General features: G+C 39.0%; 2 protein-coding genes and 1 long non-coding RNA gene across 8 annotated transcripts; 1 reads left to right on the top strand and 2 right to left on the bottom strand.

The window, feature by feature from the left end:
* Positions 1-27: 27 nt before the first annotated feature.
* LOC113751234 (serine/threonine-protein phosphatase 6 regulatory ankyrin repeat subunit A) lies at positions 28-4,859 on the bottom strand. Of its 2 annotated transcripts, XM_027295170.1 has the most exons (3): positions 4,715-4,859; positions 3,013-4,285; positions 28-1,641 (listed from the first exon to the last, which is right to left on the bottom strand). In XM_027295170.1, the coding sequence occupies exons 2-3, from the start codon at positions 3,718-3,720 to the stop codon at positions 340-342; spliced, it is 2,010 nt and encodes a 669-aa protein (XP_027150971.1). In that variant the 5' UTR covers positions 3,721-4,285; positions 4,715-4,859; the 3' UTR covers positions 28-339. The 2 variants fall into 2 exon arrangements, with proteins under 2 accessions (XP_027150971.1, XP_027150970.1); XM_027295169.1 differs by having other exon boundaries at positions 3,013-4,859.
* Positions 4,860-7,395: 2,536 nt separating this feature from the next.
* On the bottom strand, positions 7,396-9,876 carry LOC113753278. 5 transcript variants are annotated; one of them, XM_027297390.1, is made up of 2 exons: positions 9,738-9,876; positions 7,396-8,694 (listed from the first exon to the last, which is right to left on the bottom strand). In XM_027297390.1, exon 2 carries the CDS (start codon positions 8,106-8,108, stop codon positions 7,641-7,643), a length of 468 nt encoding a protein of 155 aa, XP_027153191.1. In that variant the 5' UTR covers positions 8,109-8,694; positions 9,738-9,876; the 3' UTR covers positions 7,396-7,640. The 5 variants fall into 5 exon arrangements, with proteins under 5 accessions (XP_027153191.1, XP_027153190.1, XP_027153192.1 ...); XM_027297389.1 differs by having other exon boundaries at positions 9,745-9,876; XM_027297391.1 differs by having other exon boundaries at positions 7,396-8,589; positions 9,745-9,876.
* Positions 9,877-12,787: 2,911 nt separating this feature from the next.
* LOC113753722 lies at positions 12,788-14,444 on the top strand. The gene is made up of 3 exons (XR_003465068.1): positions 12,788-12,837; positions 13,851-14,281; positions 14,367-14,444. It is a non-coding gene; the product is annotated as an uncharacterized LOC113753722 (long non-coding RNA).
* Positions 14,445-16,112: the final 1,668 nt, after the last annotated feature.

The following is a 16,112-nucleotide window of genomic DNA, read 5'->3' as shown; positions in this document are numbered from 1 at the left end:
AGTAGAGTGTTCACAATCAGTTCATATAAATTTCACGCAGAGCCTCTTATATGAACAGAATCAGCAAATCAAGCAAAGCATGTTTACATTACCTTCTTAAAACAAACAGAATACATTTAAAGGCACAGAAGAATGTACACTATTTTTTTTCCTGGATCAGGGCCTAAAACCAGCGAGAAACTACTTCTTCATCGACCAAATTCTTCTACATATAAAGCAAAACATGTCATGGTGAGCCAATTTCCAGTTACGAGAATTGCCCGCCCAAAACATTTAGGCCACCCCTGCGTTCTCTACAAAAATCACCAGGATTCAATAACCTCTTTGTCTACAAGTCATTTACAGAACAGCACGTTCATAAATCTCGTATGGCTGTAGTCCACTGGAAGTAGGAGCTTTTGCAGATTGTCCTGGGCCACCAAAACATAACAACTGGTTCATCAACTTCTTATTGATTGGCCCTAGTTTGGGAACTGCACTTGGTGATCCATCACCATCACCGATCAGTCTGGAGCAAGAAGCTCCTGCTATATCATTCTCAATTTGTATACCTTTTTGTTTATCCAAAGAGCTATGCGAGGAGAATGACGATTTCGAAAATGAACTTGACCGTGATCGACGAGATACATTGACACTGGGAATTCCCTGCATCACACCATGCACTAGACCAGAAGCGAGTTTCTTCTTTGCTGATGGACTTGGAAGGTTACTCCTTACCGAAAGAGTTCGCTTGTTGTTCGGAAGTGATGAAGGCCTGGAGAACCTCTGCCGCAGAGGAATTGGAGGTCCTTCTGAGGGGCATATAGAATGTTCACCCACTGATTTTTTGCATCGATCTGCCCTTTTGTCTTTCATCTTAGGCCAGTGAAGCAGCTGTTTTAGCCTTCGTGCTGCATAGCTTACAGTGTGTAGTTTCTTTCTTTTTGTTGTGCTAGAGGTCTCCAGACTCGAGTCATGGTGGTTTGTCTCGGTCGAACAAGGGCTCAGGCCTACACTACCACCTGCATCTGAAATATTCTCAATGCCGGTATAAAGGAATATTTCCATGTCAGAGGTCCTGAAGGAAGTTCCAGGACTACCTCCAATACTTCGCATTCTTAAATGGGATGCAATTGCTTTTCTTGTTGAGTAGTCCTGACAACTGAAGATTCCACCTGCTGATATCAACTGTTTGGCCAGTATATCAGAAGACACAGAATGTGGCCGTTGCCTCAGAATATCAAGAGGGGTCATTCCTTCCATATCACGAATATTGACATTGATAAAGCGAGCAGTCATAAGTAATTCCACTAGATCAGAATGAATGTTTCCAATGATAGCAAGATGAAGAGCAGTTCTCCCATCATTATTTTTAGCATTGATGATCTCTTCAATGTCAAATATCCTTCCACATACAAGTTGCTTCATAAGCTCAATCTGCCGATCCAATCTGCGAAAACCTGGAGTTTGGAAACCAGTAACAGCAACATGCAGAAAAGTTTCTCCAGCATTATTTTTGGAATAGATGGAGGAGGGTGTAGCAAGAATTAAAGATTCCACAACAGCAAGTTGGCCCCTGGAAGCAGCCACATGCAATGCTGTGTTCCCCTGATTGTCCACAGAATTGATTACATCAAAGGAAGCAATAAGATCTTTGACTACCTGCATTCATAAAGACATTAACTTTAGTCACTTACTAATCATAGAGTACCATAAGTTCAAAATACAACTGAAAAATTAGTATTGAACTGAACAATTAAGATTACTGCTGAAGGTGGGTGGAAGAAAATTCTATAGTGTTACCAATTTACCTTGAGCCCAGTTGTTTCCAGTCAGATGTGGCTCATTTACAACCTTAGAAAGTACCACTCTATCACGTAGTAATGAAAGATCTTTGACTTCTTGCCCATGTAATAACTATTAGGAAGCAAATTGGTAATAGGGGTAAACATTTCATTTTTCTTATATTTCAAATTATGGGACGACATGTACATGGGTGAACTAGCATAAATTTAAAACACACAACAAAGCACACTCACACAGACACTGAAATCTTAAAAGAGGGAATGAACATAATGCTTTAAGTCTTTTACATATAACAAATTTAACCGCACACTATGTAGGAGAACTAGGTTCTGGGTGGACTGATTCATCAATCGATCAACACCGCGTGAATCCTGGCAAACCAAATCATGGTATCAGGGTCATGGTAGAAATGAATAACTTCAAAACAATTAGACACATCCTATTCCTTGGATTCAAAAGCTCAATGCTTAGGATGAGGACTCAAAGAAAGTCTCCACTTTCTGACTAACGAGTTCATAATCACCCTAGCTAACAGATTGACAACTTATAAGATGATAGGGTTCAGAATGCAGCGGCTAGAGTTGCAAAATCAATTGCTCAGATTTTCCTACAAGGAAAACTTCAACTGGGGAAACTTGTAAGACATTACTCATTGCCTGCTATAAAGTCTGAAACAGCATTTCATCGACGTAGATACGCCTCATCTCCACCTGAGTTTGTAGTGCAAATGCCAAGAAAGGTGGCCTAAGTAGAATCATAAGTAAAGGATTTTCTATTGCATCACATGGGGTCCTACGAACTAATTCATGTCACTTATTTTCAGATTTGATAGCATAAGATAAAGCCACAAAAGTAGGCATAACATATTTGTAAAGAAAATACTAGAGTCTTTTGAAAAACCAGAAGACCTATATCAGTCACTGAAAATGTTCTTTGACTGAAAATAAAAGGAATTTAAAAGTCGGAGGAGTTAAAAATGGCTGCGAAGCTCTCGTAGTGCATAAGGTGTCTGGTGCAAGAAAGATAATTTAGGACCTGAAGAAATGATTGAGTTGAAAGAAACACAAATAGTCCCATCAATTGCCAACGGAAGCAAGAAGTTTGTGAGCTACAAAAAAAACGCAATTGCCAACAAATAGGCTCAAGGCATATCCTGAAAACGAAATCACCCAGATAATGCGTCAGAAGACTGAAATTCATATGAGCACAGGATAATGCAATACCCACCTCAACCTGTCCTCTACCAGCAGCAGCGTGCAGGATTGTGGCACCTTGAATATCTCTGTAAGATAATACATCTGAGCAATCACCAAGAAGCTCCTTCAATACAGTCAAGTTCCCTCCTCTAGCAGCAGCGTGAATAGCTCTATTCAGCATCTCAAACTTATAAGCAGCAGGGATCTCCGCAATTGGTTCCTCCAACTCTCTGCCATTACTAGAAGGAAACCTTGGGGAGACAGCAAAGTCAAAAAGAACCCTGAAAACATCGGAATTCTTGCTCCTGGCAGCAGCATACAGTATATCCGTGACACCATATTCCCCTTCTCCAAAGACTAAAAGGGGGTCTCTGTCAAGCAACTCTCGGACAAATCCCAAGTCACCAGCTGAGGAAGCAGTGTAGAGAAGCCATCCACCATATCCAGCTCGGACGAGGGAATTTTTACCTTTCTTGCTCTCACACTCAACAAGCAGCTTCTTTGCAACCAGGGAGCGGCACCTGGCAACATCATCAAACTGCTTTTCGTCATCCCACACGGTCTCAAGACGGCGAATTCTTCTAAGGGAAGTAAGGGTGATAAGGTGATTGCCATCAAGACGAAGAAGCTCTCGGACCAAGTCATAATGTCCATTGGCCGCTGCCCAATCAATTGGAGAAGCATACCACCATTGGTCCCCCGTGCTCTCCCACCGGAGCGGTAGGTAAGTTGGAGGCATTATGAATGATAAGAGAAAAATACTCTCGCAAAACTTCAATTTTCCAACAAAAATAGAGCGCAAGCAAGACTTGGGAAATCCAAACCCAGAAAAAAAAAAAAAAAGGACCGATCAGAAAAGATCTCTTACTTTCAACTACAAAAGCCCCGACGGGCCTGATCCTCTAAGGAATATCCTTCAAAGAAAAAGATTAACCTTTTGGAACTAAGTAACTCTTTTACATGCAGGGATTCCCCATCGAAGAGATAACGATGATTAATTAACCAACAGAATAGATACAAAAGGTCTATGAATAGAAGAAATAATCTTGAAAACGGAAAGGAAAATATTACGACTGGGAGAATTCGGAAAGTAGACAGAAACAGCAAGGAAGCAGGGGATGGCCAGAACGAGGGTTCAGAGAGGAAAAAAAAAAGGTCAAAAGGGAAGAAGCATGCTTGCTTGCTCTAAAGGAGAAGAAAGCATGACGCCTGTAAAAGCTTACGCAACTACTACAGTTCACCGTAAACACACTGCAACCGAAAAGGTAGTAGTACTATCTTCATCTTGGGAACGGGTGGACTACCTGCAGTAGTAATAGCCCATTACAATGGAGACAAAGTTGGTTGAAAACAACAGAACAATCACATGGATGGATAATTAAAAAAGATCTCGTCTCTTTAAAGTTGCTGATTAGAGCAAAGTGGCACAATTAATACTACTTACTACTGCTGGTACTACTAAAGTAGGATCAAGTATCAACCGGGCGATATGGGAGAGACAGTAAAGAAAGACTTCATCATTAGTACCAGACTAGACTGCAGGGGGAAAATTTTCCCCAGGAAAAGGGAAACTTTTTTAGCAGTACATAATCGACTACCAAAAGCAGATGTGAGAAAAGGATGGCGCAAAAATAGAAGGAATTCTTGTGAGCGTTGAAAGCGTACAGTAAAAATACAGAAGGAATACCAGAGTGGTATCAACGGAATTGATGGATTATGAATTAATTACTTACAAGTTACAATTATGAAACGGGATGGCAAGCTTTAGCAGCAATGGACGATGAGGGGTTGGCAGGGGGTCAGTGGAGATGGAGATTGAGGAGGGAGGTTTAAGCCTAAGGAAATGGTGGGCAGGCAATACGAGGCACGTACGAATATTATCATGTGAAAAGAAGAGCTTCGTCTGAAAGTACTCCAACTGTTTTTTTTTTTTTTTTAAGGTTTTAGTACAAAAGAATTTCTACAAAGGAAGATAGGTATCTCAAATCTGGGATTGGGCTGCAATAAAACTAGAAAGGGATCTGCGTCTTGAAAAGTGATTATGGTGTTTGGAAGCATGACAAAATATGGTGGATCATCAGATTTTCTTTATTTCTATTCTGATTTTTCGAGATGTACTGCAATTAAGCAAGACGTTGAAACCGTCCTTTTTTTTTTTTTTCAACTGTAGATAAACGTGGGTTTCGAGATTGGTCCAACATTATTGTCTGAAAAGGTAATGCCTATTCGATTAAGAAATAGAGCACTACGTAAATTAGCTTCTGCAAAAATCGGAGAGAGATGCAGACAGTCGCCAATTGGTAAGAGGCCGCGTATCGTTAGCAGCTTGGTCAGTCAGGGACTAGAAACCAAGAATGCCACACCACCAATTCGGGGCACCATAAACTGGGCTGTGAGTTGTTTCTCGAATTCATACTCCCGACCGGAAATATTCTCACAGGGTAAATAATTCTGTCCGGTAAATTTGGCCCAAATTCAAAAGTCATAATTCATGCAAATTCCTACCCTCTTCGGCTCCTCTCCTTGAATTGACCTTAAAATCAAGTAAAGACATTATTATTAGCTTAAGATGCACAATTTAGCTAATGTTAATATGCTTTTTAAGTCATATAGCAATTAACGTCTTGCACTTCATTGACGTTCCCCCCAGCCCCACAAAAAAAAAACACACACACACAACTTGTGAGTATCCACCAGGCTTAATAATTTAACGGACTTTTTTTTTTTGGTTTAATTCTTGACTTTTATCATCAAATGCGTTTCAAAAATTCCTTTATTAATTCTTGACCTTACTTTTTATAAGGAAAAATGGTTTTTACAGGGAACGGGAAGGGGGAGGAAGGTGGGAAAAGAAAGCACGGAGAAAAGTGCCATAACTGAGGCTGCAGGCTACCGGACAAATCACAAAAGATCAGGGATCATGGATTGGCCTGATAAGCAAGCAAACACAAAGAAACAACCAAAACCCAAAATTCCCCCCTCCCACCCATCCTGGACTTGTAGTGGAGCCTTTCTAGTTACTTGGGCAAAATGATTCTAAAAAGTTGTCGGCCGCTAGGTGAAATAAAATATAGAAACTGTGTTATTTTTTACTTGTTCGGGCTAAAACATTCAGGTTGATGTGCCTCTGATGCATCTATGTGAAAAATTGCAATGCAACTAAACTTCCATCCTTGCAAAGTTGCACCACCTTAGTAATTGGAGTGAAACATTTGCCCTTTAATCATGTGCTTTAAAAAGCTCTAAAATAATGCAATTTCATATGCCAATATCAGTGTGTTTTAGGCTTACTAGTTTGTTTGTTTCGTTGCAAACCTGCACCCATTGAAGCTTGCGGGAAATCCTCCACATGTTTTTCTTTTCATCCCTCATTATTATTAATATTATCATCATCGTGTTATGCTGAGTCTGCTGAGCATCCATCGTATACAGACCTGCTGTGCTTGTTTTCAATGATGGACACTTCTCTTAGTAAATGGAGACATCAATGATGGACCACACAACCCCCCACCCACATGATATGATATACTTTGCCCTTAAAAAGTGAAAAAAAAAGGAGAAAAGCCCCATATGAAAAAGCAGCTTTCAGCTTTCCAAACGATCAAATGTGCTACGAGAGACTAGTTTCAGGGACTGGAACTGGAAGTATGCTGCTTGGCCGGCCTGCTTTTTTGACAATGCATGCATGCATGTGACATTCAACTTGTGCATCCATTCATTGCTACCTCATTTTCATGGTGTCGTTTCCTCTTCCTCAACTACCCCCTCGTTGTCTCCGATAAACAAAACCATGCAATCCAGTCGACAAAGTTCGCCGATCTGCACATTCCATTTCCCGGCCGACTTAGAGTTTTCAACTCTTTTTAGAATTTCGTTCATCAATACTCAATACTGCGAACTTCCAAAGCTTGCACCACCTACAAATGAGAGCCGGCCCGCCAAGGTTAAAGTGGGACACAGTCACCAACATCATCCACGCGGGACACCCATTATTTTTATGCCGATTGGGTTTTGGCTTTGTGGAGAATGAGCAAACAAGATAAGGTGGCTACATGTAGGAGTCCAGATCCTGAAGGTTTGGGTACCTAACCAGACAAATAATACCGTCCATTTCAGTACTGAATGCACCACACAAACGGAATATCTAAAGATGCACTCAATCTAGGAGAAGTGGGAACATCCCACACATGGCCAAGATGCTACCTGAAACGGCATGCATGCAGCTATGCCCTCTGGCATTATAACGAAGAAAATGCACAATCTGTAATAATTCCTGTAAGCGACCTATAGTTCCAAAAATAAAAAATAAAAATTGCACAATTTTGTTTTAGGGGGTTGGGAAGAAACCCCAGACATTGGCAGTCAGTTTGCAGGATGAGAGACAAAATTTGTTTGTCAATCAGATTGGCTGTGGTAACTCCGAGAATTATTTACTCTGGCATTGATCTCTGTAAAACATCAATAAAGACCATGTCAAAGTTTCGACAGCAAGAGTATAGATGCATAGTCGGCAAAAAGCCTACAGCAATCTTCTAAACAGATCCGATTCTAACATCCTAATGGATCTCTCCAAACAAAACAAACTAGCCACAGGGCCACCTCTGCTGAGAGCAACAACTTAGATTCATAAAAAATATGTGGACCTTTGTAAACAGCAACTCAATTCTTGGCTGTGATGGAGTTATTTTCCTTGATCCTTGCTCGATTGTCCAGTTTGACAAAACGTTTTAGGTCCTCGCAAGGAAGAATTTCTATGTCTTTCCTTCTTAGCTCGCTGAGTACTGGGCGTTTGTCAACCAGGTATGACAGCCAATCAGGGTATTCTGCATCTGGCAAGAGTTTTGGGTCTGTTCCATTCTTGAGAATAGTGGCACCAACAACTGTAGTGGATTTGACTTCTTTACTGAGCATTGATTCCTTTGGAGCATCGCCAGCCCCACCACCTTTAGAGCCCTTCCTTGCTTTGCCACCCCCAGCAGAAAATTTTCGGCAGCCCCCCACTCCAACCACCTCCTTGGGGATACCAACACTTTGTAATGCTCTAAAATAATTTGCTGACATGTCTTTTCCTGTTGCACCAACAACAATAATTACAAGGATGAATGAAGCAGACCCATGCTTACACATTTGTTTCTCTTAATTATCCCATGATCTATAATGAAGTCAAGTGTTCTGTGAAGGTGAGGCCAACAATATGTGCTGTTTAGCCTGCATAACACTCCAATGCAAATGATTATGGGGACCAACACTGCCTAGAGGCATCAATCGTAGGTCTTTTGCTCACTCTAGCTTGCAAAAGCCATACTATTCTACTTTAACTCTCTTCCAGAGGACAATTCAAGGTCAGTGATGGCCACAAGATGATGTGTTATCTCCAGGAAATTGGAGATAGACAAAGACTTTGAGTCCACAACGACACTTATTTGTGATGTCACTCACCACGAGATCCGAAGCACCTGGAGCTAATTGTGTCGCTGCCTTGCAAGTAATTTACGACGAACTTTTACAGATCACTAGAAATCCATGACGCCCTCCAAATTCCAACACCAACTAGCAACAGTTTTGCATAAACCAAGATAAATTCCAACAGCCACAGCAGTTTTGTCCTCTGCACTGAAGCTCCATCATTTACCAGCAATACATAGCTCACTTAAGCAACCATGTAGTACTTGTGGAAGTAGCATGTCAACCAACTCCACTTGAAGTAATTTTGCTAAATAAACAGAAGATCAGTTTAAAAGAAAGGAGGCACTCCAAATAGCAGCAAGGGGGGTAAATCAACTTAGGACTAAAAAGAGGTAGACATAGGCTGCATGGAAAACCAAGCTATCATGCGCAGTTCAATTGGTGGGTTGTTTAGGCTGATTAGTGTGTACATTCATTTGTTACAGAAGGCAAGCATTAGAATGGGGTTTAATGACAACGAGCCGGTCAAGGACAATTGGACACGACTTAGTTCAAGCTGTATATTTTTGTGAACACTAGCAATTACGTAATACACCAGTGATTAGCACTTAGATATGCGTCTGGAGCAATGGATACTTCTATTCACAAACCAATTTCATATTCAAAGATCCGCCAACGTGGTGAACATGGTCCAAAAAACAACAGCAAAGGAGGAGATTGAAAATCACAATAGAGTTTGCTCACCCCAAAACTAAGACCATATGTCAAACAAAATTTTCCTAGCTGGATAAGCAGGAACCAAGAAAGGATCAATTTGTCACATACTGAGAAAAGTTGGGAAAAGCATAATAATCCACCTCCTTTCATGTAATGTAACATTCAGAAGCTTTCCAATTATCAACTACCAAAGTCAAATCCAAAAGAAAAATTCCATCAAAGAAGGCAAACTACCTAGAGTATCCTTCTTCTCCCATAAAACAAAACCAACATATAAACAAACTCCGATACTACATATCAATTCTGCACCATCATACCCTTTTCTGCCCCTCAGGTAGACACAGGATCCAAATCAAGAAGAAATTTTGCAATGCATTTTTCGTTTTTAAAAGAAGAAGCAGAGGGATGATGGCGTTTTAAGTTTAGTAACTGATAGGAGTAATATATTTTGAAATATAAACAGGTCATCTAACACTTTTACCGCTGAGCGGAATGGAGCTCAGAGGATCAAAACAGATAACCCCAACAAAACAAATTTGAGACACACACATATTTCTGTACCTTAAAAGTGGTAACTAATCATAACATAAGAGAATAATGAAAACAAGTCACTAAACAAGGAGTATTAAGTACCACGTACTAGTAGTTAATTTGGTAACAGCCACAGCCGCCGCCGCCGCCCAATGGCTAGCTTGCCTCTTTGGGGTGTTTCCGCCTCTTGAAGTGTCTCCCAGACGGGTCAGTAGTGGCTGGTGAGTGGTGGCTGAGGGTACAGTTGAGGTTGATTGTTTGCTGGGTAAAATTAATTGGGCTTGGTGCCCTTCGGGTTCGGTTCCGTGGTTGTAGTCCTAGTTAGGAGAGAGCCACGTCCAGGGATCGAGTCCCCGGGTTTACCTGGTCGGTGATGTTGGACAGCCTCTCCCGGCCACGCAGTGGAATTAGTTGGATCGTACGGTAACCAGCCCACGGATCCAGATACCCACTGCATTGACCAAAAAAAAAAAAAATTAATTGGGCTTGGCTACCTGGGCCTTATCCCAGGCGGGGGTCCAAGGTTCTCACAAATTTTTTTAATTAACATTTTTGTATTTGTGAGGGTTAGAAACTTAGAATAGCAAGTCTCTATCAAAAAAAAATTTTTATTTTGAGGTTAATCGTCGCTTATCTACTCTACACCTACTTTTACTGTTACTCTAACCTATTCTAAATGGAAGGTCCAACTGAACGTACAGGAAAATCGATGAAAACTGAACCATCATCGGATTAGATAGGTGCACTATGAATCCGTATGAATCTAGAAGAAGGCATTTAAAATGGCAAGTCACATGACAAATGATAAAAGGTAAGATTTAGATTCTTAACCTCCCACCCCACAAAAACTTAAAGTCTTTAGTGACGGCCAATGGTCCAAATGGCCGTAAGTTTGAACAGCAAGCATCTCAACTAGGGGTATTCACGAATCGAGTCGATCGCGAGTGGCTCGAGTATGAGCTCGACTCGAGCTCGGTCAATATTAAGCTCGAGCTAATTAAGTTGAACTCGAACTCAAAAACATTAAACTCAATTATATATATATATTTATTTTAATAGTAAAATTACACATATATCCCTAATATTTTATTATTTGTTAAAAAATTATTATTTTATTTATTTTTAAAATAAATAATTATTTTTTATTTTTTTAAAAATAAATTTATTATTATTATTATTATTTTAAACTCAATCTCGAGCTTGATATTTTGAGCTCGTCGAGTTCGAACTCGAGTTCGAGTTTTACAAAATTAACTGGAGGCTCGACTCGATTAGGCCAAATCTCGACTTGACTCGACTCGGCTTGTTTGCACCTTAATCTCAACCAATATCTTTACTAGTTAAACAAATGTCGACTACACACTATTCCTATTAAAAGATTAGCAATTACATATACCATGAATGTATAATTAAGCGGAGTTAGAAACTCGTACAATTCCTGAATTGAATGAGTGTGTTGTAACACTCTGATTACTAACCATAATAGTTGTTTCCATACATAATACTAGTACATGAGAGATTGGTGGGCTGTCGTATTCATAAGTGTAACCCAAAAGATAGGAAAAAGTGGGGGTGTTCCGGCGGGTTAATGAGGTGAAGCAACCGCCTAAAGGCATCAATTCAAAGGGGGTGGTAAAGCGCCTTTTTTTTTTTTTTTTTTCTCCTCTCTTTTCAACATAAGTAGATAACATGCGAAGAGCTGTGGTGACCTGGAGGTTTTTCGTCGTCCTCTCACGTGCCGCGCATGTGGGTTGAGAGCATTACGTTGTTCGCGCATTGCGCGACGGCTTCCGCTTTGTTCTTGTTTTTCTCCCCTGACAGTAACCCATGTGCCTTCTGCTGCATTGCCTGCCGCATTGATGGACTTGTTTCTCTATCTGGCGGTATCCCATGCCCTTCTTCCCATTACCTTCTCTCTCTCATTCTTTTGCACAATGTTGCTCTGTTTCTTATCCTCTAGCCCTGGTACAAGAGCCTGTCAAGATATCCGTTTCTCTTCTTACCACGCAAGGAGCATCGATCGTCGGTCTCTCGCGTTCTCTGGGTTGCAGGGGTCCAACCGTTTGGTTCTCTTCCTCCTCCTCCTTTTTTTTTTTTTTTCTAATTTCTAACCCTAAGAGTATCGTATCTTATCTCCCGCCGCTCTTCCTCCTGCTCTCCCTTCTTTCCCCTTTGCTCTCCCTTGCCCTATCCGTATACCTCCATTACTCCCTTTCCTCCTTCCCTTTACTCTACAACATCATTCCCATTTGCAGAGACGGCTCCGCCCCTCCTCTCCTCTGCCTTTTTTTTTTATAATTTCTGGACCTAATTTCTGCTTAGCCTCCATCATTTTCATTAGCAATAGGTTAATTTCTGCTTTCTTCTGCCAACTCCATTCAGCTACTCCCTTTCCTCCTTCCCTTTACTCTACAGCATCATTCCCATTTGCAGAGACAGCGCCGCCCCTCCTCTCCTCTGCCTTTTCTTTTTTTATTTTTATTTTAATTTCTGGACCTAATTTCTGCTTAGTCTCCATGATTTTCATTAGCAATAGGTTAATTTCAGCTTTCTTCTGCCAACTCCATTCAGTTGAACCCGTTTTGTTTTTAAAGCTTGGTGATTTTCCTCTTTTCCTTTGATTTTGCTTTTCTCGTTGGCTTGTGAAGGCTACCAAATTTCTCATTTTCTCTTAAATGTGGTCTCAAACAAGCTTTTCCATTCCAAACGTGGGCGGCTCCGCAGAACCCTAATCCACAGTAAGCTCTTAAACCTTCGGCCGCCGCAGCTTTCTTCTTCTTCTTTTTCTTCCCCGTGCTGCGCTGTTTTGGTAAATTTGGTTCTTGCAAGGAAACAAATAAAGCACATGTGCCATGAGGTAAGAACCAAGAATATTTCAATTTTTTTTTGAATTAGAGTAAATTGATTTTTTCATTTGATTAATCCTGTCCAGGTTTGAAATGGATAGGGTTTGGCAATGTTTAAGAATCCATGGCCAGGATAGTGCTGAGATTCATGGGTGTTATGTAATCAGTTGAGCCCGTCAGGATTTGTTGCAAGAGATCGTCTTGGAGAGGCAAGTGCTTGTTTATTTTGATGGTATATTGTGGATTGTAGCTTGAGATAATACTGTACAAATAGTTCTTTAATTCAACTATTTCTCGATGCTATGCAGATTCGATGTTCGGATGCTATTCATTGACTTTTCGAAGGGTTTCCTGAGGTACATGTTTTCCGTTTTTGCATTTCCTGGTCGCAATATGGCGACAATGGTGTTGGGCACTTGGTCTAATTTACTGGTTTTTAATAGCTTGGCCTGTTGCATTTGGTGGTTTGATGTTTTTTTTGTTGGTTTCCTCTTCTTTCTCATTTTTTGCATCAAATGAAATGCATATTTCAAATTTTGAGATCTTGGTTTACTCGTTGTGTGAGGAAATAATTAGGTTGAATGATTAGTTGCATTATCAATGAAATAATTTGGAATTGTATGTGGATAAGTATCAGTTGAGTTGAAGGTTAGTAATTATGTGACCAATAATATTTTCAGTTCAATGTTCCACTAATCTACCGCTTTCAGCAGTTTTCTTCCTCAAACTTCCTCTATCTTTTCTCCCATTCCTACCTCTCTCATTCTCCTACTTCTGCTTTCTCTCCTCCCCCTCTCGTTGTATCAAAAGATTTTGCTATGTTTCTATCTGTCTCATTTTCTTCCCCTCTTAGATTTGAGTTCTGTTTTGTTAGATTTGCTTTTGATGATTATAAAGGTTTCCTTCTCTTGTGCCTTTTAGATGGTTACATGAATTTTGATTATTGTTTGTATTTTTGTTATCACATCATTCTGGGATGCTTAGCTTCCCTTTTTTTTATCTTTTTATTTTATATTTTTTCTTTTTAGTCCATGATTTTTCTTTTTCCTCTCAAATTTTCAACCAAGCATATATGGCCAAAGAAAGCAAAACTGGAGAAGTTGTTGCTTTAAAGAAGATACGCATGGACAATGAAAAAGAAGGGTTGTTGTTATTCTACCCAATTTCTTATTTTCTTAGCTTATGACATTTTAATTTCCTTAGCGGATAAATGGTTATGCCTGCTCTTTTTAGAACACTCATAATTTTTTCTTGTAGTTTCCTGTAACTGCCATGCATGAAATAAAAATTCTAAGGAAGTTGTAGCATGAAAATGTCATTAAACTGAAAGAGATTGTGGCCTCTCCTGGTACTCATCCTTCTTTTTCAGATCATGAGGTTGATAAGCAAGTGAATCAAGGTAACTAGACGTGCAGAAATTTTCAAGTTTGTGGTTCCTGTTTCTGTAAGAATTCAATGCCCCTGAACTCCCAAATACTGAGATCGAAAATGGTATTTTGTTTTTGAAATGCAGAAGGTAATAGATACAATGGCAGTATTTACATGATTTTTGGGTATATGGACCACAGCTTGACGGGACTTGCTGATTGTCCTGGATTGAGATTTACAATTCAACATATCAATGTATGTGACCTTGGACAAGGAGGATTTACTCATTATAATGAGCATCCATCACTTTTTTTTTGTCAACAAAGCATCCATCACTCAACTTGTTCTAATAATATGTATTTGTTGTGTTATATGAAGTAGCTGCTTACTGGTCTTCACTACTGTCATCTCAATAACGTGCAGATATCAAAGGTTAACTTTTTTATTCTTTTCTAAACATATTATCTAGGATTTTAGGTGTGCATATGATACTATGTTTTGGTTTTTGGTTTGGCAGGCTCCAGTATGCTCATAGATATAAGGGAAACCTGAAGCTAGCAGATTTTGGACTACCATAATCATTCTCCAATAACCACAGACCATGGATGGTGATTTTCCCTTATAGCTGACCCATGTCTTTGATATTATAACTTAATTTTCAATCAAGAAAATTTACTCTTCTATGTATTGAGCAGACCTTCAGAGTTGCTTCTTGGAGCTACGAAATATGATTCGGCAGTAGACATGTGGTTAGTTGGCTGTATTTCTGCTGAACTTTTGCATGAAAAACAAATCTTACCTAGAAAAAATGAGGTTAGGCATATACCTTGAGTTGTTGTACTCTTTTTTCAGCCTTTTTTTCATTATTTTTTAAGAAAATATCTGTCTTATCTTAATTTTTGAATTATCTTATCTTATTTATCTATCAAGGAATTTTGAAAGAGTTAAGTAGATGGTTTTTCGTCTTTTTCTTACAATTGCTTTTCATGAAATGAACTTGGATGATTGTCATGATTATTTATTAGATTGGTTCAGTTTGTATGCACTAGAAGAAAGGATATGGAGCATTGTTGGCTTTTAGAGCATCCCAAGTTCATATACTTAATAATCTGCCCATGATGAAAGCTTTTTATTTCATTTAACTTTTTTAGCACATCAAAATCTTGCTAAATGATTACAGACTCTGAATGATTACACTTATTCTTCTTGAATGATTTTGAATGCTTTTGACTGAATAAATAGTGTGTACAGACTAGGAATTCATTGGTTATTTATGCTTATGCATTTTATGATTATGTTTCTGATTTTTTGCTGCAGAATGCTGAACTGAGTGTTCATGTGGCTAAACAGTAAAGAGGAAGGAATCTGCTGTCCTGTGTTAGGCATTCATGTCGTTTGATTATGAGTGCAGTTTCATTGGATGTTTTTTAGTTAATGTGTATTATGTAGTTATAGTTGTTAGAGGACTCAAGCACAGAAATTCTGTAATAGCGTTGTTGCCATTTCAGTTTGTATATACCTTACTCTTTTTATATGTATTTATGGATCATGATGTTATGTACTTTTTTTGTATTCCATGCAGTTAGTGACTTTCTCTGAACATATTTTGTTCTATTTGCTTAGATAGATGTTTCTGCTTGAACATTGGTTGAATAATGGTAAGGGTACAATGTGAAAATGGTATATTAGGAGCTCGGGAAGATGTTCTTTCCTAGCTCATGAAGTTGAAACCCACTCAATCGCTGATGAATAGCAGTCACACTATACAAGTGAACATTGATCATATAATTTCTGAAGCATTCTTGATGGGAGAAAAAGACTTTGGGGTTAAGAATCAAGAAATCATATAGAGAAAAAGTTGAAAGTAATGTAAGGCGAGATTATAGAGCTTTCCAAAAATTGATTCTTTATTTGGTTCATTATTTTTGAAATAAGTTCAATTCTTGGACCTCCTTTTTTTTGCACATTGCTTTTTCATTTTTTTTGTGTTCGTCCTAGATTAGATTAATAGTTTAAATATACTTTCAACAGTAATTAATTTATAATCAGTTCCACAATTTAGATCTTAATTTTCTTTTTATGACGTTTGTATAACCTATAAAAGTGTTGGGTATATCATAATTGTTAACGTGTCTAAAAGAAAATGCCTTCTTATATACAAAACAATTAATGTCATTTTTATATACAAAAACAAGTAATGTCATTTTTAATGTGAAGTGCCTTATTGAATTTCACTTTGTGTATTTCAAGCTTCTCTGGCCTC

The sequence above is a fragment of the Coffea eugenioides genome, chromosome 11 (genome assembly GCF_003713205.1).
Source record: "Coffea eugenioides isolate CCC68of chromosome 11, Ceug_1.0, whole genome shotgun sequence".
NCBI classification, from domain to species: Eukaryota; Viridiplantae; Streptophyta; class Magnoliopsida; order Gentianales; family Rubiaceae; genus Coffea; species Coffea eugenioides.
This window is presented reverse-complemented; position numbering and strand designations above follow the sequence as displayed.

What these genes read in the sequence shown, in the direction of transcription:
- LOC113751234 (XM_027295169.1), bottom strand. Translation starts at nt 3,720, where the DNA reads ATGCCTCCAACTTACCTACCGCTCCGGTGGGAGAGCACGGGGGACCAA. An exon ending in CTGGTAGAGGACAGGTTGAG is followed by an intron (nt 1,642 to 3,012) that starts GTGGGTATTGCA and finishes TTATGAATGCAG; the next exon opens with GTAGTCAAAGATCTTATTGC.
- LOC113753278 (XM_027297390.1), bottom strand. Translation starts at nt 8,108, where the DNA reads ATGTGTAAGCATGGGTCTGCTTCATTCATCCTTGTAATTATTGTTGTT.